This window comes from Falco rusticolus, chromosome 13, assembly GCF_015220075.1.
Source record: "Falco rusticolus isolate bFalRus1 chromosome 13, bFalRus1.pri, whole genome shotgun sequence".
NCBI classification, from domain to species: Eukaryota; Metazoa; Chordata; class Aves; order Falconiformes; family Falconidae; genus Falco; species Falco rusticolus.
The window spans coordinates 18005677-18025166 of NC_051199.1; the positions used below are offsets into that span (position 1 = coordinate 18005677).

The 19490-nt window shown below is 44.8% G+C and overlaps 1 protein-coding gene across 5 annotated transcripts in view; it reads right to left on the minus strand.

Moving 5' to 3' along the window:
• Nucleotides 1–19490, minus strand: part of LOC119156532 (LIM domain containing preferred translocation partner in lipoma) — a 356284-nt gene that overhangs the window by 165311 nt on the left and 171483 nt on the right. For all 5 annotated transcript variants that reach the window (XM_037406345.1, XM_037406347.1, XM_037406344.1 and 2 more), the window contains one exon: nucleotides 5304–5426. In XM_037406345.1, the coding sequence (XP_037262242.1) occupies nucleotides 5304–5426 (123 nt within the window). The remainder of the gene's footprint in view (nucleotides 1–5303; nucleotides 5427–19490) is intronic.

The window sequence follows — 19490 nt, forward strand, 5'->3', positions numbered from 1 at the left end:
TGATTTACCATCCTGCAGCTGAAAGTGTTCAATCCTGTCCCATCACTCTGCAAGAAAACATGTCCATTGCCTTTTCACTGCTTTTGTTATCCCCAGATGATTGTCAAAAGAAGTGATGGAATAACAACCAACACTGTCAAACATTTAAATCCCTTTTAAATTTAAATTTAAAAATCCTTTTTAAATTAAATTAGAAGACTTTATTTCCCAGTATGTTTGGAACTTAATGAAAATGTATCATGATTTTTAAATTTAATTTTCTTTACTTTTTACTGTTCTGCAGCTCACTCTGAGAATGAGCTGCTTTTCCCTCAAAATATTACTCACTTAGGCTGATGGTGTTGGATAGTGTCAAATGTCTAATACTGGGGGCAATGATACACATCACCTAAAGGCCTTCAACCAGACCAAGGTTTCAAATCACACTGAAAGAGGCAAATCACATTGAAGAGACTGTCAAGCTACAAGCACAGAAGAGATTTTGAGAGGAAGCAGGGCAGAAATGCTACATTCAAGGTCATTTAGCACAGTGGTGGTACCTGGGAATGAAACAGGTCTCCAGCATGTCAGGCCAGTCCCCTTTGGATCAAGCTGCCTTCGAGAGCTGCACACCAGTAGATTTGATCTTGACCATCAAAGCATGTTTTTTTTTGCTATTTAAATACTCCATAGTTTGGCCACCCAGTATTTGCTTTTTAAAAAAGGCTAATTACCTTTGGGCCAGGTACATCTTACTACCTGCCTGGTACACCTACCACAAAGTCCTGTTTTGCCAAACAGACTGTCTGTTGGAAATTTGGGGTAAAACTCAAGAGTTTCAGAAGGTAGGTGTCCAATTCTGTACAAAGCAAGCAGCATTCAATACACAATTCACAGCAGGAACAAAAAATCCTGAGCTTTTGTATGCTGCTGTTTCTAATATTTCATTTTCACAGCCTCTGCTGGAAGCCCTCTCTCCAGAGTCACAAAGTTTTCTTGTTTTTTAAAAAAATGAAACATTTATTTTATGGGATGAAGTTTGGCACATTTTTTTGCTTAAGGCCTTGCTGCACTCATCTCTTAAGGAAGAATTTATGCAGAACTGGTAAAAATTGGGGAAGATACCTTTTAATAAAGGAGCCAGACAATCTCAGCATTCACCAGGCCCCCTAGTCGGGGTTCACCTAATTTAGGAATACCCCCTGCTCCCATCCATGGAAGTTATGCACCTAAATGCTTTGGCTATATAACCTCCTCTTCCTAATGAGAGGCACAGTGGATTTTCTACCTCTGAACTTTCCAATGGGCCACTGCAATTTAGAAGGTGTGATGTGTAAACAAAAACCACATCGCAGCTACACCAGAGCAGCACCTTACTCATGACACTAGCATTTTTAAACTTTACCAAACGGGAGGAAAATATTAATTAGATGCTTTCATAATACATCTGCAGTTCTTCAAACAATACCTAAGGCAAGCTCATCTCAGTAATGTTGAGATCATGTTGGTCTCCTCCAATTCACTCACCAGAAGGCTTCACCATTCTGGTGAAGGTCACACAGAAACCTCTCAAGCTCAGGTCACGTTTGGTTCTTTCTAAAACTCCAGCTCCAGCTGAATTCTGGAAATAGGGTCTCTCCTACACCACCTCACATAACAGAAGGCATCCTTAGCTGCAACACAGCATCATTTAAAGATGATGATTTAAGTCTTGTAATTTTCTGCTCTTTTTGATATGTGCAATTTATAAAGAAAAAAACCTAGCATTTTAATCACTTTTGAATGCTTCTGTGACTCAGTCAGAAAGACTTTCACTTGCAAGTCTTGGGCTCAGCCCGGGGCTGATGTGATGGTGATTGAAAGCTGCTTCTCACCCTCATGTTGCTGATGGCCAATATGAAGTAAGCTATCAGTGCCTAGAAAACCTCTGCTGTGGGGGACTCTCCCAACTGCCTCAAGACAGAGACAAGAATTAACCAGAAATGAAGCCTGAGAGAATCTTTCACTTTGAGGTTTAGCAACGTCAGGGTTGACTGACATTGGGGTACCAGACCTGTAGAAGGACCTCCTCCCACCAAACCTGCTGCTATGCAGAGGAAAGATCTCTGCTCCATAAAGGATTTATATTGAGAAAATGCTTTTCAAACTCGTCGCTTCTGAGGAGAGATCAACGCAGCTCTGAAGGACAACAGCACCCTACCACCTCTGCCTGAAGCATGGGGAGCAGCCAGCAGGACCTGGGTGACCGACCCCTCCACCTTCACTTTCCTTGAAATTCCTGCCTTGAATTAGGCAGGACCACTGGGTACAAGGAAGGTGCTGCTGACTGCAGGTGTCAGAACTCTCTCCCTGCCTTCTACTAATGGTGGTCATTTTTAACTCAGGCCAATGTCCTTGTCACCTGCCTGGCACACAGAAAACGTTACCAGAGTGCCCAGGTAAACAAGGCAGGGGTGGTGCAGAGATTCATACTTCTCCATGTCCTCAGCAGCAGGTCTGCTGGCCAAGGGGAATCGTCCGGGGTTGACACTGGCCCATCCATTCTGAGAAGTACTATGGACTTTCCAAACCTACCGCGGAGGGTACAAATCCCTCTGCTTCAGAAGCACCTCCCGGCGTAGCGCATCTCACTGCGATCCTGAACTCGTACCAAGGATTGAAAGAGCTTCCCTCTGTGTGAATTTATGCCAATAGGTAGGGCATGTCAAACGAACTGCTTGTCATTATCCTGCTATCACTCCTACTCCAGTGAGAGAGGACTATGTTACAGTTTAGTCTATGTTGCTTTAAAACTATCTTCAAGATAATATAAAAAAGAAACCTAACAATAAAATTTCTTTTATACCCGAACAGGAGTATCCCCAAGGGCAAGGTATACCTATAAAATTATTATAATGCTTTAACCACATAAGCACAACTGGAAACGTCTTCTCCGAAAACAAGTTGTAACTCTATTTTCCTATCTGCAGCCATTATCCTGATAAATTTGGAAAGGTCAGCTAAGGTGTAATCCAATAAATGTGCTGATGTTCTAAGTACCTCACAATTTGCAGCCTAATCTATTATCCTACTATAAGACCATCAAATGAGTCACCAGTTTTAATACTTAGTACAGATCAAACAAAGGAAAATATCAAAGCTTTACGTTCTAGTTCCACCTTTCAAGGACTTGTTCGAGTACTTTTTAATTACATCAGATGACACATTCAACTCTAACAGCTATAGTTAGAAGTTGCCGCAGCTGTACTTTTCACAGGACATCATTACCTTAACCAATAAATCTTGAAAAGTCTGATAAACTGAACAAAGAAAGTTGGGATTTGGTCCCAGAAATGAAATTCAGCTTCTTCTGCCCACTGGATCACACATAGTGATTGTAACGCTCCAGGAAGCAGCAGCATCCTCTTGCTCCTAGGCACTGCGGACAAGTCTTTGGAGCCCCTACCTGAACTGTGGGCAAAAGGGCAGGGGAACAAGCACATGCACTGGGCAGCACAAGCCATCTTGGAGGATGATGAACTTAAGCAGCCAGATCAAATCCAAAACTTGGGCTATGCCTTCTGATCCTCCAGAAACTCAAAATACACCTGCAGATTTTTGCATTTGAATGCCACAAAATAATTATTTTTATTTTTTTTTTTTAATGGCATAGGTACAAAATAAAAGTGAAAACCCAACCTACTCACGGAACACCAGATCCCAACAGAAGAAGTATCAGGAGACAGTCAGCAGTACTGCCAGCAAACTACACACACTCAGTGAAGTGGTTACAGAAGTTAAACGTCTCTACAAAGATGCTGGAGCTGACCGCCGGTACTTCCAAGGAAAATGGTGACTTCAAACCTCTTTCAGTGAACTCTTGCAGTGTTTTGACACTATAAAGCATTTCCCATAACTGCGTATTCGCATGTGTTTGGCCCACACAAACAAAATGAATACGGGTTATTTGACACGGTGCCTAAGCACTGTCACTGTTAACACTTGTCTCATTTATCACAACAAAAAAAACCCGCTGGGAAAAGCACTGAATCGTATTGTTGCTCTTTTTGACTGACTGACCTAAATCAGACTGTTTTTCAAGGACAAGTCTGTAAGTTTATGCAATAACCATGTACATGCTGCTAGAATGAAAGAAGAATTTATTGGGAGGTCCCTGAATAAGGGACAGAAACCACACAGGTCACTGTGCCAGAGCCTCTGTGCTCTGGCCGATGGATGCTTTCAAAAGCACACAAATCTGATTTATTTCTGCTTTTGCTAAGTTCACATACTTAAACAAGAGCAAATCTAAATGAACTCTGATCACTACTTCAGTTCTTGATCCAAGGGTATCGTTTTTTTAATTGCTGAAAACAAATGCAGCAATGAAAAGAACCAAAAAACCACAAAGCAAAGAGAAGGTCTGGTAACGGGAGCGCACCGCATCACTCAGCTATTCCTTTGATAATTTTTACTTTTGGGGTTTCATTCAAGGATGACATTGGTAAGACAAACATGGCATGCATATAGCTGCATACGTGCCTACACACCCATATACATGTAAGAAACGAGACCAGTCATGAGATTAGGAAGCAAAGGCAGGGCACAACTGGGCACAAACACGTGGGATGATTTTGCGAGGTCTCAAGAATTGCCCTTTTTAAAGTGCCACTGGGGTGTCACCACTTCCTCTGATAAATAGATGACATCTCACCAGAACTTAAATAGTTCCACTCAAGCACTACCTAGATGAGTGACAAAAATTAGCTGAGCTGCTGTCACCCCTGCAGTCCTTGTCTAGACACAGCAGAGTAAGTGCAAATTCCAGTCTGCCTCGCTGGGCTACAGCCACCCTGACAGCTGAGCTATGATCCAAGCCACTTCGTCGCCACTGATTAGATGACAAAAAACAAAAGAAAACAACTTGAGACACGGATATCTGGATCCTTCTGGCAGTGTGACAGATAAAAGTTAACAAAACAGAAAAACAACGAGAAAATAAAAGCGTAGAAGTGCTTGTGAGCTGAGCAGGTTTTAATTCACAAGCTATTGTTGGTGGAAAGTGGAGGCGAATGAAATGCCATTTTTTGCAAGTATTTTTCTAACAATCTCTGTGGCAATCTAACAATCAGGATCAGAGGCCCTTTGCTCAAAGGTACGGCAGCTTTTGAGCCGGTGCCCCCTTCAGAGCACGGCACCCTTCTCCCCACTGACAGCCACATCTGGATGCTATCAGGAGGAACTGGCACGCCTGCTTGCAACAAATACCAGGTGGTTAGCAAATTGACTCCAGCAGCTGATGCTGGCCACTCTCCCACTCTCTGTTTACACAGTGTGCCACTAACCTGTTGAGTCCGAGGTTTGTAAGGAGAGCTGCTCTCTAGGTCGGCCAGGATGCTGGTCAGAGAGTCAATTTCTGCATCCAAACTGGACCGCCTCTCCTCAAGTGTCTTGCCACCAGGATTCACCTTAAAGAAGAAAGAAGAATTCCAGTTATTCAAACCACTTGGCCTGGCATATGGTTTCTTACCGTCCTCATAGAGCTGCTACCGTGCCCAGCATAACTCTCGGGTTGCAGGGACAAACATGCTGAAATGCTATAGCTCTCTCCCAGAACCAGCAGCAAGCCTCCATCTCACAAGGATTTAGGCTGCTCTGGGGTTTTTTCTTCATGTATTTCCAACAGTAGTGCCATTGTGTTAAACTGACTGAGAGGATTACACAACTCCATGTGCAATCTGCCGCTGAGGTGGAAGCAGGACAATTCCTGCTCCCACAGATGGAGAAGATGCATTTTACAAGGATGCCTGGCTGGGCAGCCAGAGCTGGGGACAAGCTTGGAGCACCTGGATCCTGAGAGCATCTCTTCTGCCACATTCCCATGCCAAGCAAAGCACAAACAGAGCAGATCTGCAAGCCACAGTGGCCAGCGACTGGCCACCTGCATCCGTATTTATTTTACATCAGTTTACGGTAGCTGTACCTGTCCGATTCAACACTTCACAATTTCCATCTAAAAAATTAGTTCCTTCAAGGAGCAGTGAAAAAGTCCAATTCATTTCTAGCAGATTCAAGGTGAAGGGCATGATTTTCAATAAGCGGTCACAAAATAACATAAATCAGGTCCTTGTGAAAAGGCCTATTACACAGGCAAGCCCAGGGCCACAGCAAATACCAACCTACATTGAGGACCCTTTCTGATTCAATACATCTTGCTTTCCCTCTGCTTTCAAAACAGCCAAGCCCCACTTGTATCCAGGCTGGTAGGGATGCTCACTTGGAAGGGAAGAGAGATGAATTTTCACCACCAGCATGCACCTCTCAAAGTAAAACCCAGGTCTCACCACTGCAGGAGAGTATGTGATCCCCAAGCCACCGTTCAAGGGCTGCAGTGCAATCCCTGTTAGAATAAGCATTTTAAAAGAGGACTTATTCACACACTTTGCTTTTGAAAAATCAACCTAGTCCAAAACCTCAGGGAAGGACCTCTGTGCTGTACAGTCCGACCCAACAGCAGTACCTCCCAGCAGTGCGCAATGGCAGGTACAAGCTAGGAGATGTCTCCCCCCTCAATGTTTTCAGTGCTTTGGAAATTAGGCAGCTCTGTCAGGAATAAATTCAAGAAAATCAGCTAAGGAACCCTATCACATGTGAAGCTGGTGCCAGGAGCTAGCCCAACGGAGCCAGCTTGTGCGCAGAAACTGAGTTCTTGAGTCAAGTGGAATATTACATATTGAAAGTCCTTTCTCAACCTGAGTCATAGTCAATATTTTCCGTCCTTCCATGACTGACTTATCTGCAAATCCCCCAGACAGAGTCTCTCGACGTACTGAGCTCAGTGCAGAAGGACTCATCTGCAGCTCGACTACTACAGTAACAAAAATACTAAAGAATTACCTATCAACTAACCTAATTTCAAGTGTAAAGCCTGTTCAGACCATACCAGCACCTCCCCACAGACAATCCAGCTCTGTTTGCCTTCACTCTCACCAAGTTACTTCAATTTTCCAAGCCAAGAATTCACCTTTTCCTTTGGCTCACTGGCTGTTCCAGAGAGTTTTTTTTTAAATTTAATCTCAGGAGCATTCAATCATTACCTGTTTTACAGAACTCCCCAGTCATCAATCCAACACATAAATGGCATATTGGTCAAAGAGACAGACTATGCAAAGCAGGCAGGTTCTGATCTGCCAAGCTTCTATGTGCTGAGGCATTCATTAGTTCCTAATGATTATTAAATCTTATTGGATTACAATAAATTTGGCTTGACTAACAAGAAAATGGAAGCTCCAATGTGCTTTATGCAAGAACACATCATTTAAAAGGCTGAGAGTCAGGACAGAAACTACTTACAAACTCAATTCTTCTTGCCTAAATTTACTATAGAGCCAAAGTTTTTCTAGTCAAACTATTGTTAAAAAAGAAAAAAAAAAATAAAGAAAAACTTTTCACAGGAATTACCCCAGACTGTTACTCCTGGCTAGCTGTAGGCACCTGGATTTTTAAAACTGCTAAAGTACAATTTCCTTTCCACTATTAGTGCATTTCATGGCTCTTGTTCGGTTTTTCTCCATCCTCCAGTTGTTGGCCTGTAACTACAGGGCAGGCACAGGCTTCCCAGACACAAAAACTGTGATTGCTCCACTCCAGAGAACTTTTAAGCTAAGCAGCCAAAAGCCTGGAAATGGGGGTGGGGAGAGGGCCAGGGATGCAAAGGGCACCCAAAGCCCTGACACTTGAGGTGATAAATCGAGTCAATGGCAGACTGAGGCATAAAACTGGAGCCCTGGCCTGTTTGGTACCCTGATCCTGAAGAGCAGGGATGGTGGCAGATGAGAAGAGCAGCCGATTTCATTTCTGCTTCTTAGCATTTCTGGGCCATATTGTTCCCAGGTTCTCATTCCCCAGTACAATTACGCAATAGCTGACTAGCAAATGCTGCAGAACAAGTTGAAAGGTTGTAAAAGTTAAATGTCCTTAGGAAACCTAGAAAAATAAAATAAAATAGCATGGAAACATCTCTATTGATTCTGGGCTCTGTAAAAGATTTATTTATTCAATTAAAACATAATCAACATAGATTAAGAGCCCAATTCTACAAATGCTGGAGCACAATACAGTACGACAGTGCCAACAAATAACACTACCGATTTCTGTAAGGGCCTACTGGGAGAGGACTGGACTTTAAGTACATGTAAGAGATGGTAATCCTTGCAAAGACAGGTTTCTGCTTGCTCTCTCTTCCCTATCTCCATGACTCTTGCATTTTTATCCCCACAGTGCTCCAGATTCAACTGAGGGAACGCTGCATGTGGAAACAGGAGAAGAATTTGCAACGCTAACTTTAGCAAGAGAGGGTTAAGTTATTTCTCTTCTCATGGTCTTCATCATGACATTGCTATAAAAGTTTTATGATATCGCTCTGGAACAAAATCCAAGCGCCAGGTCCCAAGGCACAACAGGTTCACACAGACACGGCTCTACTCCGAGGAACCCAGACTGTTTAAGCTCACGACCTCGCAGATACAAACACCGGAACCAGAAAGAACCACTAATTCTATTTCTGTCTGGATTTACAGCATTGTTGCAGACATGTCGCTTGTGCGCCCTCCCTTTCAGCCAACAGAATATGGAAAAATGGGTTTAGAAAAAAAAGGATGCTATCTTTGGCCCGACCGACGTGAGTTCGACAAAAAGCAAACATAAGCCAACCCAGTCCAACAAATTACTCATGCCAGAGACTCACGTGAACTTCTGCAATGCCTACACTCCTATCCCCTGGCTCAGTCCCTGCTGCGAGGCAAAAGAGAGAAAAGCAGCAGAGAGCTTCACTGCTTGGCTTGTTTGTCCACCCCTGAACTCCTGGTGTGCAGCTCAGAGTAGCTGTGATGGTAATCCACTCCTGAGCCCTCTCAGCTCACGGTGTTCTGATGAAAACTGGCTTTAATTTTGCTAATCCTACCACCCAACACCAGTCAGTGCCACAGGTCCCCCTGCACCACCCCAAGGGACATTCATTACAGAACATGCCATGCAGAGGGCAATGCGCAGCATCAAAGTTTGCTTCACTGCTAAAAAGGCTGTAAGACTATTCACTGAGCTAGGAGACATGAAAAGCACGCTGATTTCCCTAGATGCCACCTTTTCCTACAACCTAGATCACTGACTCTTACCACATTTTGCAGGTTAGAGCAGAGAAACAAGAACACTTCTTGTTTGTCCAAGCCAGCTCCTTGCCACGGGCTCAAAGAGAAGAATCTGGCTCCCAGATGTCCTTCCTAGCTCCTGCTCCGAATTCCTTTCCCTACCCAGACCCAGCCGCCTCTCTTTTATTCTGTTTTCCCCTCTCTCCATGCCCTGTTTGCTGCCACGCAGTGCTGCAGCTTGGGACAGTAATTAGCTCCTGGCATGAGAGATGTGATATGGGCTGCCAGGCTGGCCTCTGAGCCTCTATGGAAAATCACGCTGATGCCCATCGGTGTTGCTCTTTTGGGAAAGATGGAGGGTGACTCTGCAGTAGCGACCTGCTGACTTACATGGACAGCAGGTTAGAAGTAACTCCAGAGCCCGGGTGTGTATTTTCTACCAACATAAAGCAACAGCCAGACTCCTGAACACTTTCAGAGCATCAAGACTTTGCTTGCTGCAGCGCAATTTTCCAGCATCGAGATCCACCTTCTCCCCTTCCACCTCAGCCTTGCTCAAGTCTTCTCTAAAGTAGGCTGAGCTGAGTGGCTTTCACGAGCGTTGTGGCCAGCTCATCCTCCGAGCTGTGCCCCAGGAATGCAAGCTGTTGTCATTGGGAAATGCAGCGCTGTTATATATGCACAGACACATCCAAGACAGCAGAGCTCCAGCTAGACACACAACCTTCCTTCTAGCATCAGCTCACTCTGCACACTCTGCTATCGCAAGTCACTGATAACCTCATAACTCACAAGTGGAAGAATGGAGATGAACACCACGGATATTAAGAAAGGTCATAGCTAATGACTTGGAACAAACAAGCTGCCTCCCCTCCCCCTGGTGTCTTCTGCTCCCGGCACCTTGGTTTTACTGGGAGCCAGAGGTGCCTGGGGAGCTCTCTTTGGGCTGCAACAAATCAACAGTGTTTGCATTTACACATCTGAGAATCAGGCAAAGCAGGGAGCAGAAAAGCCCTCTGCAGCAAAGGGAATCATGGAAAGGGAGGACTAAAGTAATGAGAGGAGCAAGGAAGAGGCAAATTCAGGCAATTCAGGGCTTGTGAGCCAGTAGATAGTAAATAAGGACTTTTGCCCTGAAAGACTTCATTGTCTTTTCCTCTGGTAAACGCGACTGAGCCACAGGCGAGGCGGCAAGAGCTCATAAATTCAGTGACCGCTGCCTGTTTCCACCAGGCTGCAGCCGCAGCAGCCGCCTGCCACGCTCTGCAGGCTGTCAGAACCCTTGGGTAGGCACTGAGGTGGTAGGAAGAGCAAATGAAACAGCTCGCCAAACAAGGAGTTAGCATTTCTGCTCTGTGGCCTTGGGCACTGGGCTTAGACAGAGCCACAGACAGAGAAAGAAGGACGGGGCTCTTATGTCCCGTTTTAGCTAGGGGCAGGTGGGGGAAGAGGAGGGAAAGATGTTTGATTTTTGATGGCAAGCACTACACGTACAAGAAGAGACTGTGAGAAGGAAAGAAGTGATTCAGTCTTGATATACTTCAGGCTGGGGTTTGGCATTTATTTTTCCTCAAAAGCCCCCTTTTTTTGCACTTTCTCCAGCAATACCGCTGCCAGAGGCAAGATCCTTTTCCAGACATACACCCTTGCTACCCTATCTCTCTCACTGTAGAATTTCCCAGTCTTCTTTTAAAGGTCACAAAAGCCATCTAAAGCCCCAAAAGACACTGCAGTGGCAAAAAGATGCACCCTCAAGGGTATCTATCATGAAAATAATGCACCCTGAAGATGAGCTGCTGTGTCTATTCTCCCCTGAGCCTAAAGGCAAGTGCAAACATTTTCTTTCAAATTCCTCAATGTACACTAAAACGGTCCCAAGCGGCTGCCCCACCAAGCACACACAAGGAGACAAGAGCTGACTGCAGCATTTGGGCGAGAGGGACCTAAGATGCTTGATTGATGCCTAATCACTGTTCCAGGCACCAAGGAGGGGCTAGAAAAGTAGTCATGCCCTTTGAAAACAGAAAGATTGAGTCTTTTGAAACAAATCCGAAATGATGGAAGATTTCAGCAGATGTGACCGCAGTGATTTCACCAGACGTGATTGTATCAAGGATCTAATAGAAAAGAACTTCCCTGCTGTTCCATCAGGCTGAAGCCAGGCCTGAAATATCCTTTTTAGTCTTTTGATGACATCAAGGATAAAAGCCAAAGGGAAGTTAGGTTTTGATTTATTTTTTCCCCCTGTTCTTTTTTTCAGGCACAGAATAGTTTTACCTGGTTTGTGTTGCGGGATATTAGCAGGACCAAAGGAAAACACTTCAAAAGTTTAAAGTAGCTGTTCAAAGGCACCATTTGGTGTCTCTCAGATGCTGCTGTCATTTAACTGAGCAACATTTTTACAACTCCGGCCACTTTTGAAGATCACCCCATAAGGCAGGTGGGCCTATCTGGAATGGGACTTAAATGGGGTGGGGGGCAATCATCCACTAAACACCAGCCTACCTACCTAACTGCCCCAAAAAGGGTCAATACATGTGCCAAATATCTTCCCTTGTCAAAGTTTACACCAGCAGTTGTGCCACAGCAAACCGCAGGAGACACAGCAGGGTGAAGGGGGCTGCGCTCCTGAGGTCCGAGCTCAGCCCAGCCCCAGACCTATGGCACGGGTCCAGCATCGCCGCAGTCCCACACGTAACTTCTCCACTCATGGAAAATACAAACAGCACCACGTATCCTGAGGATTAATTGATACTATCTCTGAAGCAACAAGGTGTTGTGAAGAGCTGCACGGGCTTACAGCTGGGGCAAATGAACCAGCAGATGAAGAAAAGTTATCTGCTAAGCACTGCTAGGAGACATCTTGCAAAACCTTAACAACCAATTTATAAACTCAGTGTAGTGTAGGAGGCTTATAAAAATGACAAATAATAAAACTGTTTTTAAAAGCCAAAACAGAGAAAGCAGATAACAGAAGAAGAAAGCATGAAAGTAGAAGGCATCAGTCTCGAAACAAAGAAAAGGCAGTAGGTGTTCCATCACACAACATGCTGCTGAACTGCAGAGCCACTTCTGCTGCAAGATGCTGTGGTTATGAGTTCATGGGTTTCAAAAGCCACCGGAGAAACACGTGGAAGAAAACACCAAAATCCTTAAAAATTCTCTGCTTCTCCTTTTACGTTTTCCTCTGGACACTCAGTACTGACCACCGGTGATGGGATTTGGCTCTCCATAGTCATTTACTTGAAGCCTCCACTTGTACTTTCTATCCACCAGTCAACACCAGCCAGGAACCACTTCTGCTGGTGGGTACATGTCAGTCTCTGCAGGTTAATAACTGACCATCTCCTTAGTGCCAGTGCTTGGACAAACCCCTGGAAACCCACTTCTCCCCTCCTTGTAGCCGACACAACAGAAATCACAGCCAATTGCACTCAGCCTCCTGGGACACATATGAAAGACAGCAACGACTGTTGCAGTTATGAATCTGTATGACAATAAAGGTTTATATTTCCCTAGAGATTAGTGTGACAGGCACTGCTCAAAAACAATAGTTAGGAAATATCCCTGTCCCAAGGAGCTTATTGTCAACGGGATACCAGCCCCAGGTAGGGAAAGCAGGTAGAGGGGTGGGAGCGAGGTGCTGCAACTCAGACAGACACAAACAAGCTCTTTTTGGCCATGAAGACACTAACCCAGTGGGCCAGCCCAGGTCCTTAATGGACATTTCATTCTCTGTATTTGGTGTACTAGCCCTGACAAAACATGCCAGAAGACAACAGACCACTGTCAAAGCCATCCAAGATCCAGCTGCAATTTCACTGCAGGATGGTCCTGATTCCACACAATCAGAGGGGGCTAGATCCAAGCCACCACCATGCTGAGCACCAGTTTGTGGCCAGTGGTCCTTCTTCCATCAACATTTAATAAGCCATTGCCCTCTGCACATCCTGAGGGCCCCCAGTCTGAAACCAGCACCTTGGCTCTGCTTGGGGGCGGGGTGTCATCAGAGTCCATGGGCACCAGTAACGCCACAGCAGAGCCCAGGCCTACATTCCCTTCCGAACGGCTCCTGCCTCTAATGCTGGAGAGAAGTTTTGCCACAAAGACCCACAGTTTGTCCACACTTCTCAAGACCACAGAAGAGGATCTGGCTCTGGATATTAGATGAGTGAGCAAAACCACAAAAGGATGAAGCTGCATCACAGAAGTTTAGCCAAGAGGCTCCGTGATTTGGGGCACGCTCTGCTGAAGCACTGGGTCCAAGGCCAGCATGGGTGACTTATGGACAACAGCCCAGGAGGAGATTTGCAACACTCCCTGTCCCATTGCCACCCTTTTAGGAGAACAGAAGGCAATTGTGCGACAGGAGTAAAGAGGATGCAGCAAATAGGTCAAACCACTCAACAAGATCTGCCTTGCAGCCCAGGGATGCGCTTGTAGGTGCCCTGAAGCTGGAGACGCCAAGACAAAGGTCCTGTGCTGCCTGGTCCCCCCAGCCCCCATCTGCTCTGTCCCAGGCAGCGTTATCCAGCTCCCTGTATCCCAGACTGACACCCCTACCTCGAGCACTCAAACCTGCACCTGGCTTTTTGGGGTTTCTGACTGCTATGCTTTGTTCATGGAAGGAAGTCCTGGAAATTTCAAGGCTGGCTAAATGGTGCTCCCAAAACTGCACTGCTACTGAAAACAGCAAAACAATAAATGCTGTTCAGCCGGTCAGAGGATCTTCGTACGTGGCCAGCTCGTACATGGGGAAGAGGCACTGTGGTCCTCAAGCACATGAAATCAACAGGATGGATTTGATAAGGGACAGTCAGGGTATGAAGAGAGAGGAGTTGTCCCACGAGCCAACATCTGCCAGAGCAGCAGACCTGACGGTCCTGATAGTTTACTTAACATGTCTGATCAAAAGCTTTGGGAGTCTTGTCTGTGTTAAGTGTTACCAGATGCAAAATCAGCAGCAAGATGAGAAGTGTATTAATAAACTAAGGAGGCACATAAAGTTATTTGAAAACTGAATGGGGAAGATGGGGAGAGAAGGGGGAGAATAAAACCAGTTTATTTTTCCATTAAGGCAATTTAATATTCTCCGGGTGGAGTTACAATCACTCGTCCTTGGGAATTAAATTGAATTAGTGCAACGCTGCTGTTCATCACCAGAATATACAATATAAAGTGGAATATATCAATTTTTTCTTTATGCCTTCTGCAGGACAGCACTACCTCTCTGTTCACGGGGCAAGAACGCTGGCCATGAAATCCTTTTGACACAGCATGACTTTCACAGACTTTAACTAAGTTTACAGCAGCAGGGAATATATCCTTTTTCTTTTAATTAATGCAATTACATTAGGACTTGTTATTGATAATTATAGTGACTGTTAAAAGTTTCCCCTTTCTTTGCCCACTCCCCCACCAACTTAAAATCTGCTCCAATATTGTCACAAAGTAATGTTTAATTAGCCATCAAGCAGAACTGATGTTCCCCGCAGAGTATTGCTGCTTGCAGAAAAACTGAAAACTAAGAGGAGATATCGGATATCTCATCATCTGCCTCCAAGGGGAACCATAACCGAAGAGTAACCAACTACCCCAATACAGTTGCAAAGTTTAATCAATGTAGAAACCAAACAGCTCATTAAGTGTCTACTGCAATAAAGGAAGACCTTCCTGCTGACTCACACGACGTGAACGTTATGTTTATAAAAGATCCCATGGTGATGTCCAAGAGTAAAGACTCCCTTCATCTCCGCATCCTCGCCAAGTCATGATCTTCCTCTTTCCTTTTCTGGCGTAAGAGAAGAGGGTAGAGGAGGATGCCTCCGACGGCACAGGACATGTCTGACAAGCCATGAATTACACACGCCTACACACAGGGTAAGCTGTCATACCCAGCCCCTCGACTCTAAATTTATATTCCATAGGGAAAAACCACACCAAACACGAGCTCTTGCCCAGTGCCGCACCATCCTGGAGCAAGGAAAGCACAGAGCTGAAGGTGATTTTACTCCTTTCAACACTTCTGCTGAGTCTCGTGCTGAAATACCGTGTCCACTGTTGAAGACGGCATTTTCAAAACTTGAGAGATGCCCCAGAAAAGCAGAAACAGCTGACGAGGAGACACATAGAGAGCTCACTTGGTTTCACTTATGAAGGAGATAGAGTAGCTCGACAGCAATATCTAAACAGCTTCACAGAATGAAAGTGCCAAATACCACAAGACTGCCCAATCTAGCAAAATAGAAAAAACACACGGCAGCTGGAAAGCCGAAGCCAGGGAAATTCTATTTAAAAATAACAGAGATATTCACTTATGCATAATATTGCAGGTAATTAAATGCTAGAACAAACTTCCAAGATCCCCCCATCTCTTGATGTCTGCAGATCAAGGCTGGATGCCTTTGGTCTCCCTGGGTGACCAGCTTTATGATCTGCGATATGCAGAACGGCACAGCTGACAATTTAATGCCTCTGCCTGGCCCCCACATCGACAGAGGTGAGAAAGCAACAGCACCGCCGCTTTCATAAAGATCTATTGAAATCATTTTGTGTCTGTACCACTTTAAGTGGAAATCAAATTTACATGAACAAACTCTATCCCACACAAGACTGTGTATTGTGACAGTTAAATGAAGAGCTTTTTAAAAGGGACACGTCTCAGGCAATTTTAATCAAAAAAGATAGGTTTTGTTAAAGCTACCAATTTCAGAAAATTAAGGTTGACTAAAACTGTTTTTAAAAACTCCTTTTGGAACTTAATCACATGTTGGAAACCCATATGCAGCTGCTTGTGTCACCTGCAAAAGGCTGTATAAAACATAAGCACATGCTTAATTTTACATGTGTGCCTAAGTACTATCAACTTTAATGAAGTTTAAGCACACAGTCAAGCTTCTCTGAAATTCAGAAAGCATTCCTGAATATGGGCCGTGAAGCTATTAGGAAATCACCACCAGAAAAAAAAAAATTAAAATTAGAATTGGCCACTCAACTTTCACAGCCTCAATAAGCTCCAGGTCCAGAAGTTAAACATGTAACATACTTCAGAATTTGTTTGCTTGTTTTGCTCTAATAGGAAGGGGTGTGCGCCAAAAAGTTTGCAAGGATTCAAGAATCTTCCAGTGAGCCTGGCAAAATGACAGCAAAATCAATGTATAAAATGACATGAAAGTCAACGGCTTGTGTTTGGCTTCTGCAGAAATGAGTCACGCTAAAAATCTACTATATGTCTCTCAAAATGAGGAAGAGGAAAATCTGGACTCTGTCTCAGTCCGCACGTTTTCAGGGCGGTCGATGGCCGCAGTCCACGGGGTGGGCAAGCCCAGCTGCACAGACCCTGCAGTTCCGATCCACAGAGGAAGGAAGGTCCTTGCCTTCAAGAAGTTTGCAATCTCATTTTCTGAACCATTAGGTCCACTTTTACCTTCCCTTCAAGGCTGCCAGATGTGCGTCTGGTATTTGATTTGGCTGGATGACCATGGGTTTTCTTTCTTTTTTAACAACCACCTCCTCAGTTGGACACCTTACCTTCTACACATGCCTTAAGTGAGAACCTCAGCTGCAGAAAGAGGACCTGAATTACACAGAACGCTGAACAAGAAGTAACTTGCGCTGCCCAGAGACCACCGCAAAACCCTGCGGAGAAACACCAGCGTGCAGATCCCTCCCGGGTGAGCTCCAAGGTTTATTTTGATACTGTCCATGCGCAGATAAATGAATGTAAGTTGTTATTTTTCAGTAAGAATTAAAGCATCAGAAAACATGTTGTCCCCAGTACATGTTAGACCTCAGGAAAATCTCTTTTAACTGCATCTCTGTTTAGGACCAACACAGCCACAGAACCCAAACACATTTGCTTCTGCACAGAGCGTGTATTCCTCCTAAATGTCTTCAAGAGGCTCACCTGACCTGAGCACCAAGCAAACGTCACTCCCAGGGGCAGCCCCACCACAGCCCGCGGGAAGCATGGACACCCGAACGTCTGCACAGGCCTCGGCAGCGGCATCTTTCGGGAAGATGCAGAGGGGTATTGCAGGGCAGAAGCAGGGCAGTTTGCAGAGCCAGAGACAGGGGGGCAAGGGGGAAAGCGACTCAGGAGTGAGTGGAGTAATAGAGCTGAAGAGGAAGGCTCAACCTGGGATGCCACAAGACACAAGGTTGTTTCCATGGCAAGAGAGAGATGCAGAAATGAGAGGATGGAGAGAGAAGGAGCTGTAGCTTGGGACTGTTGAATGAGAGGAGTTTGTACAGCACCTCTGGCAGAGCTGTCACTTGCTGGCTTCAGCCACACTTGGAGTTGCTACAGCTCTCCCAAACATTTCTATTTTACTCCTCACACCACTAAAAATATCAGATGATGTTTTCCAGATGCTCTTCCTTACCTGCTCCTTGTGTGTTAAAGCCAATCAACATCCTGCATTTTCATCAACAGATCAAAACTGAAAAATACAATTGTGGGGAATGGTCCTGCAAGGATGGAGTTTAATGGCAGCAGACACTTAAAATCATGCCTGTCCTCTTGTTCTGGAACAAATTCCTCCAGGACTGGCTACAACAACATTTCACATTGGTATTTCTACCACCTTTTAGCTTGCACAGTCACTGTGTCACACTCTCTTTGCAGAGGCAACACTCTCTGACAACAAAACCACCCGTCATGGCAGCTGAAGCTGTTTTTCCCCAGTGATAGAAACTAAAAAAACAGAGACAGGAACCTGCGTTTGAGCCACTTCCATTCTTGGAAATAAGATACTCTCACAGCTTCTCCATATCCACCTCTGAATACTTTCAGCAAAATTTGCATCAAAAATAGGATGAAGTTTGCCCTACTCTTTGAACTACTCCAGGGCTGCAAAACTGAACTTAGACAGACAGTGGATCCTCCAGTCAGTACAGCTGTATTTCCTTTCATCTTGTTTGACCAAAGCTCATTTCTGTATTGTGCAGCATCATAGTACTTAAAGCACCAAAACCAAGGTGGCAATCTGACTGTCTGCTCTGTCACGTTCCAGCCTACCACCACGCCCAAGCTGCATGGAAAGGCTCTGACTTTCTAAACCGCATCTTCCAATCCCAGACAGCTTCATAGAAAAGGCAAAATAATTTGTCTGCTGCAATTTTTAGAATTCCTTCTTGCTATTGACAGTTTGTCTGAGTCTTGTCGCTGCATTACAGTTCCCTAATGCAATGCACCTACCCAGGATTTGACACAGGAGCAACTGATCTTGCAAGACATCATTTCTAGGACCTGCTAATCCAACAGAAGACTTGAACAGCACTCAGAAATGAGAAGAATGGAAATTTCTTCAATACCGATCATGTTATCTCACTCTCTTCCACCACTCAGCTCATCTGCTTTGATGGGAGAATTCCCACATCTTCATTATCTTTTTATTTTCCCTCTGCTTAAATAATTCTACCTTGGATATAATGATGTTATTGCTTCTTTTTTGTCTGTCACAAGCTGATACTAGCTCTGACAGAATAAAATCGCTTGCTTTTTCTGCATGCTCTTCATGCCTCCCCTATTACTTTCCACATTCATGTCTCTATTATCCACGGGTGGATAATCCAGGTTACATATTAACCTCTCTGCAGGTGCAGTGAACCCAACTCCAGCGCCGGCACTGTGACAGTGTCCCACAAAGACATACCCACAAGAGCCAGGAGATGCCCACCAGGGCTTGTAACCTTGGGCACAGCTCTGGGGAACCACAGCCCGCTGTTTGGACCCAAGCTGGCACATGTGTATAACACTGCCCTGTGTCTCACCCTGCGATGGTTTTAGCTTGATGATCTCTGACCATCACAATCAGCAACATTTCTGACCTTTCTGTTTCCTCTCACAACTTTTTGGATGGTCTCATACTCTTATTTACATATGATGTGTATTAGGCTTTTACTTTCTTCTCCTCCCTCACCTCATCACCCGCTGTACGGCAGATTATCAAAAGCTGTTCTGTTCCATCTCCGAAGGCATCTCCCAGCCTCAGTCACATCCCTCCTCCCAAAGAAGGCATGAGTGTGCACCAGTGCAGGTCCCGGCGCATCCTGTGTGCGCTGTGTTACTATATTAAACAATAACATAACAAATACATTAAATAGCACAGTAATAAGCGTGATGAAAATAATGAGCACAGTTAACTGTTTGGATCCTTGCTTCTTTTGTAGTCCTTGCCGAGAGGTTTAGCTATTAAAGGCTGTATTGCATTATAACACTGCCAAGATATTAATAGCCAGGCAGAGAGATGAATGGCAGGCTTACGCTGTACAATTAAAACTTCTCCAGTTTACCCTTTCAGTAAAATCTGTGGTTTATAATAAGCATCTTTGTCTATTCTGAAGAGAGTAAGGATTGGAAAGTTACATAGATGGGAACAGAGG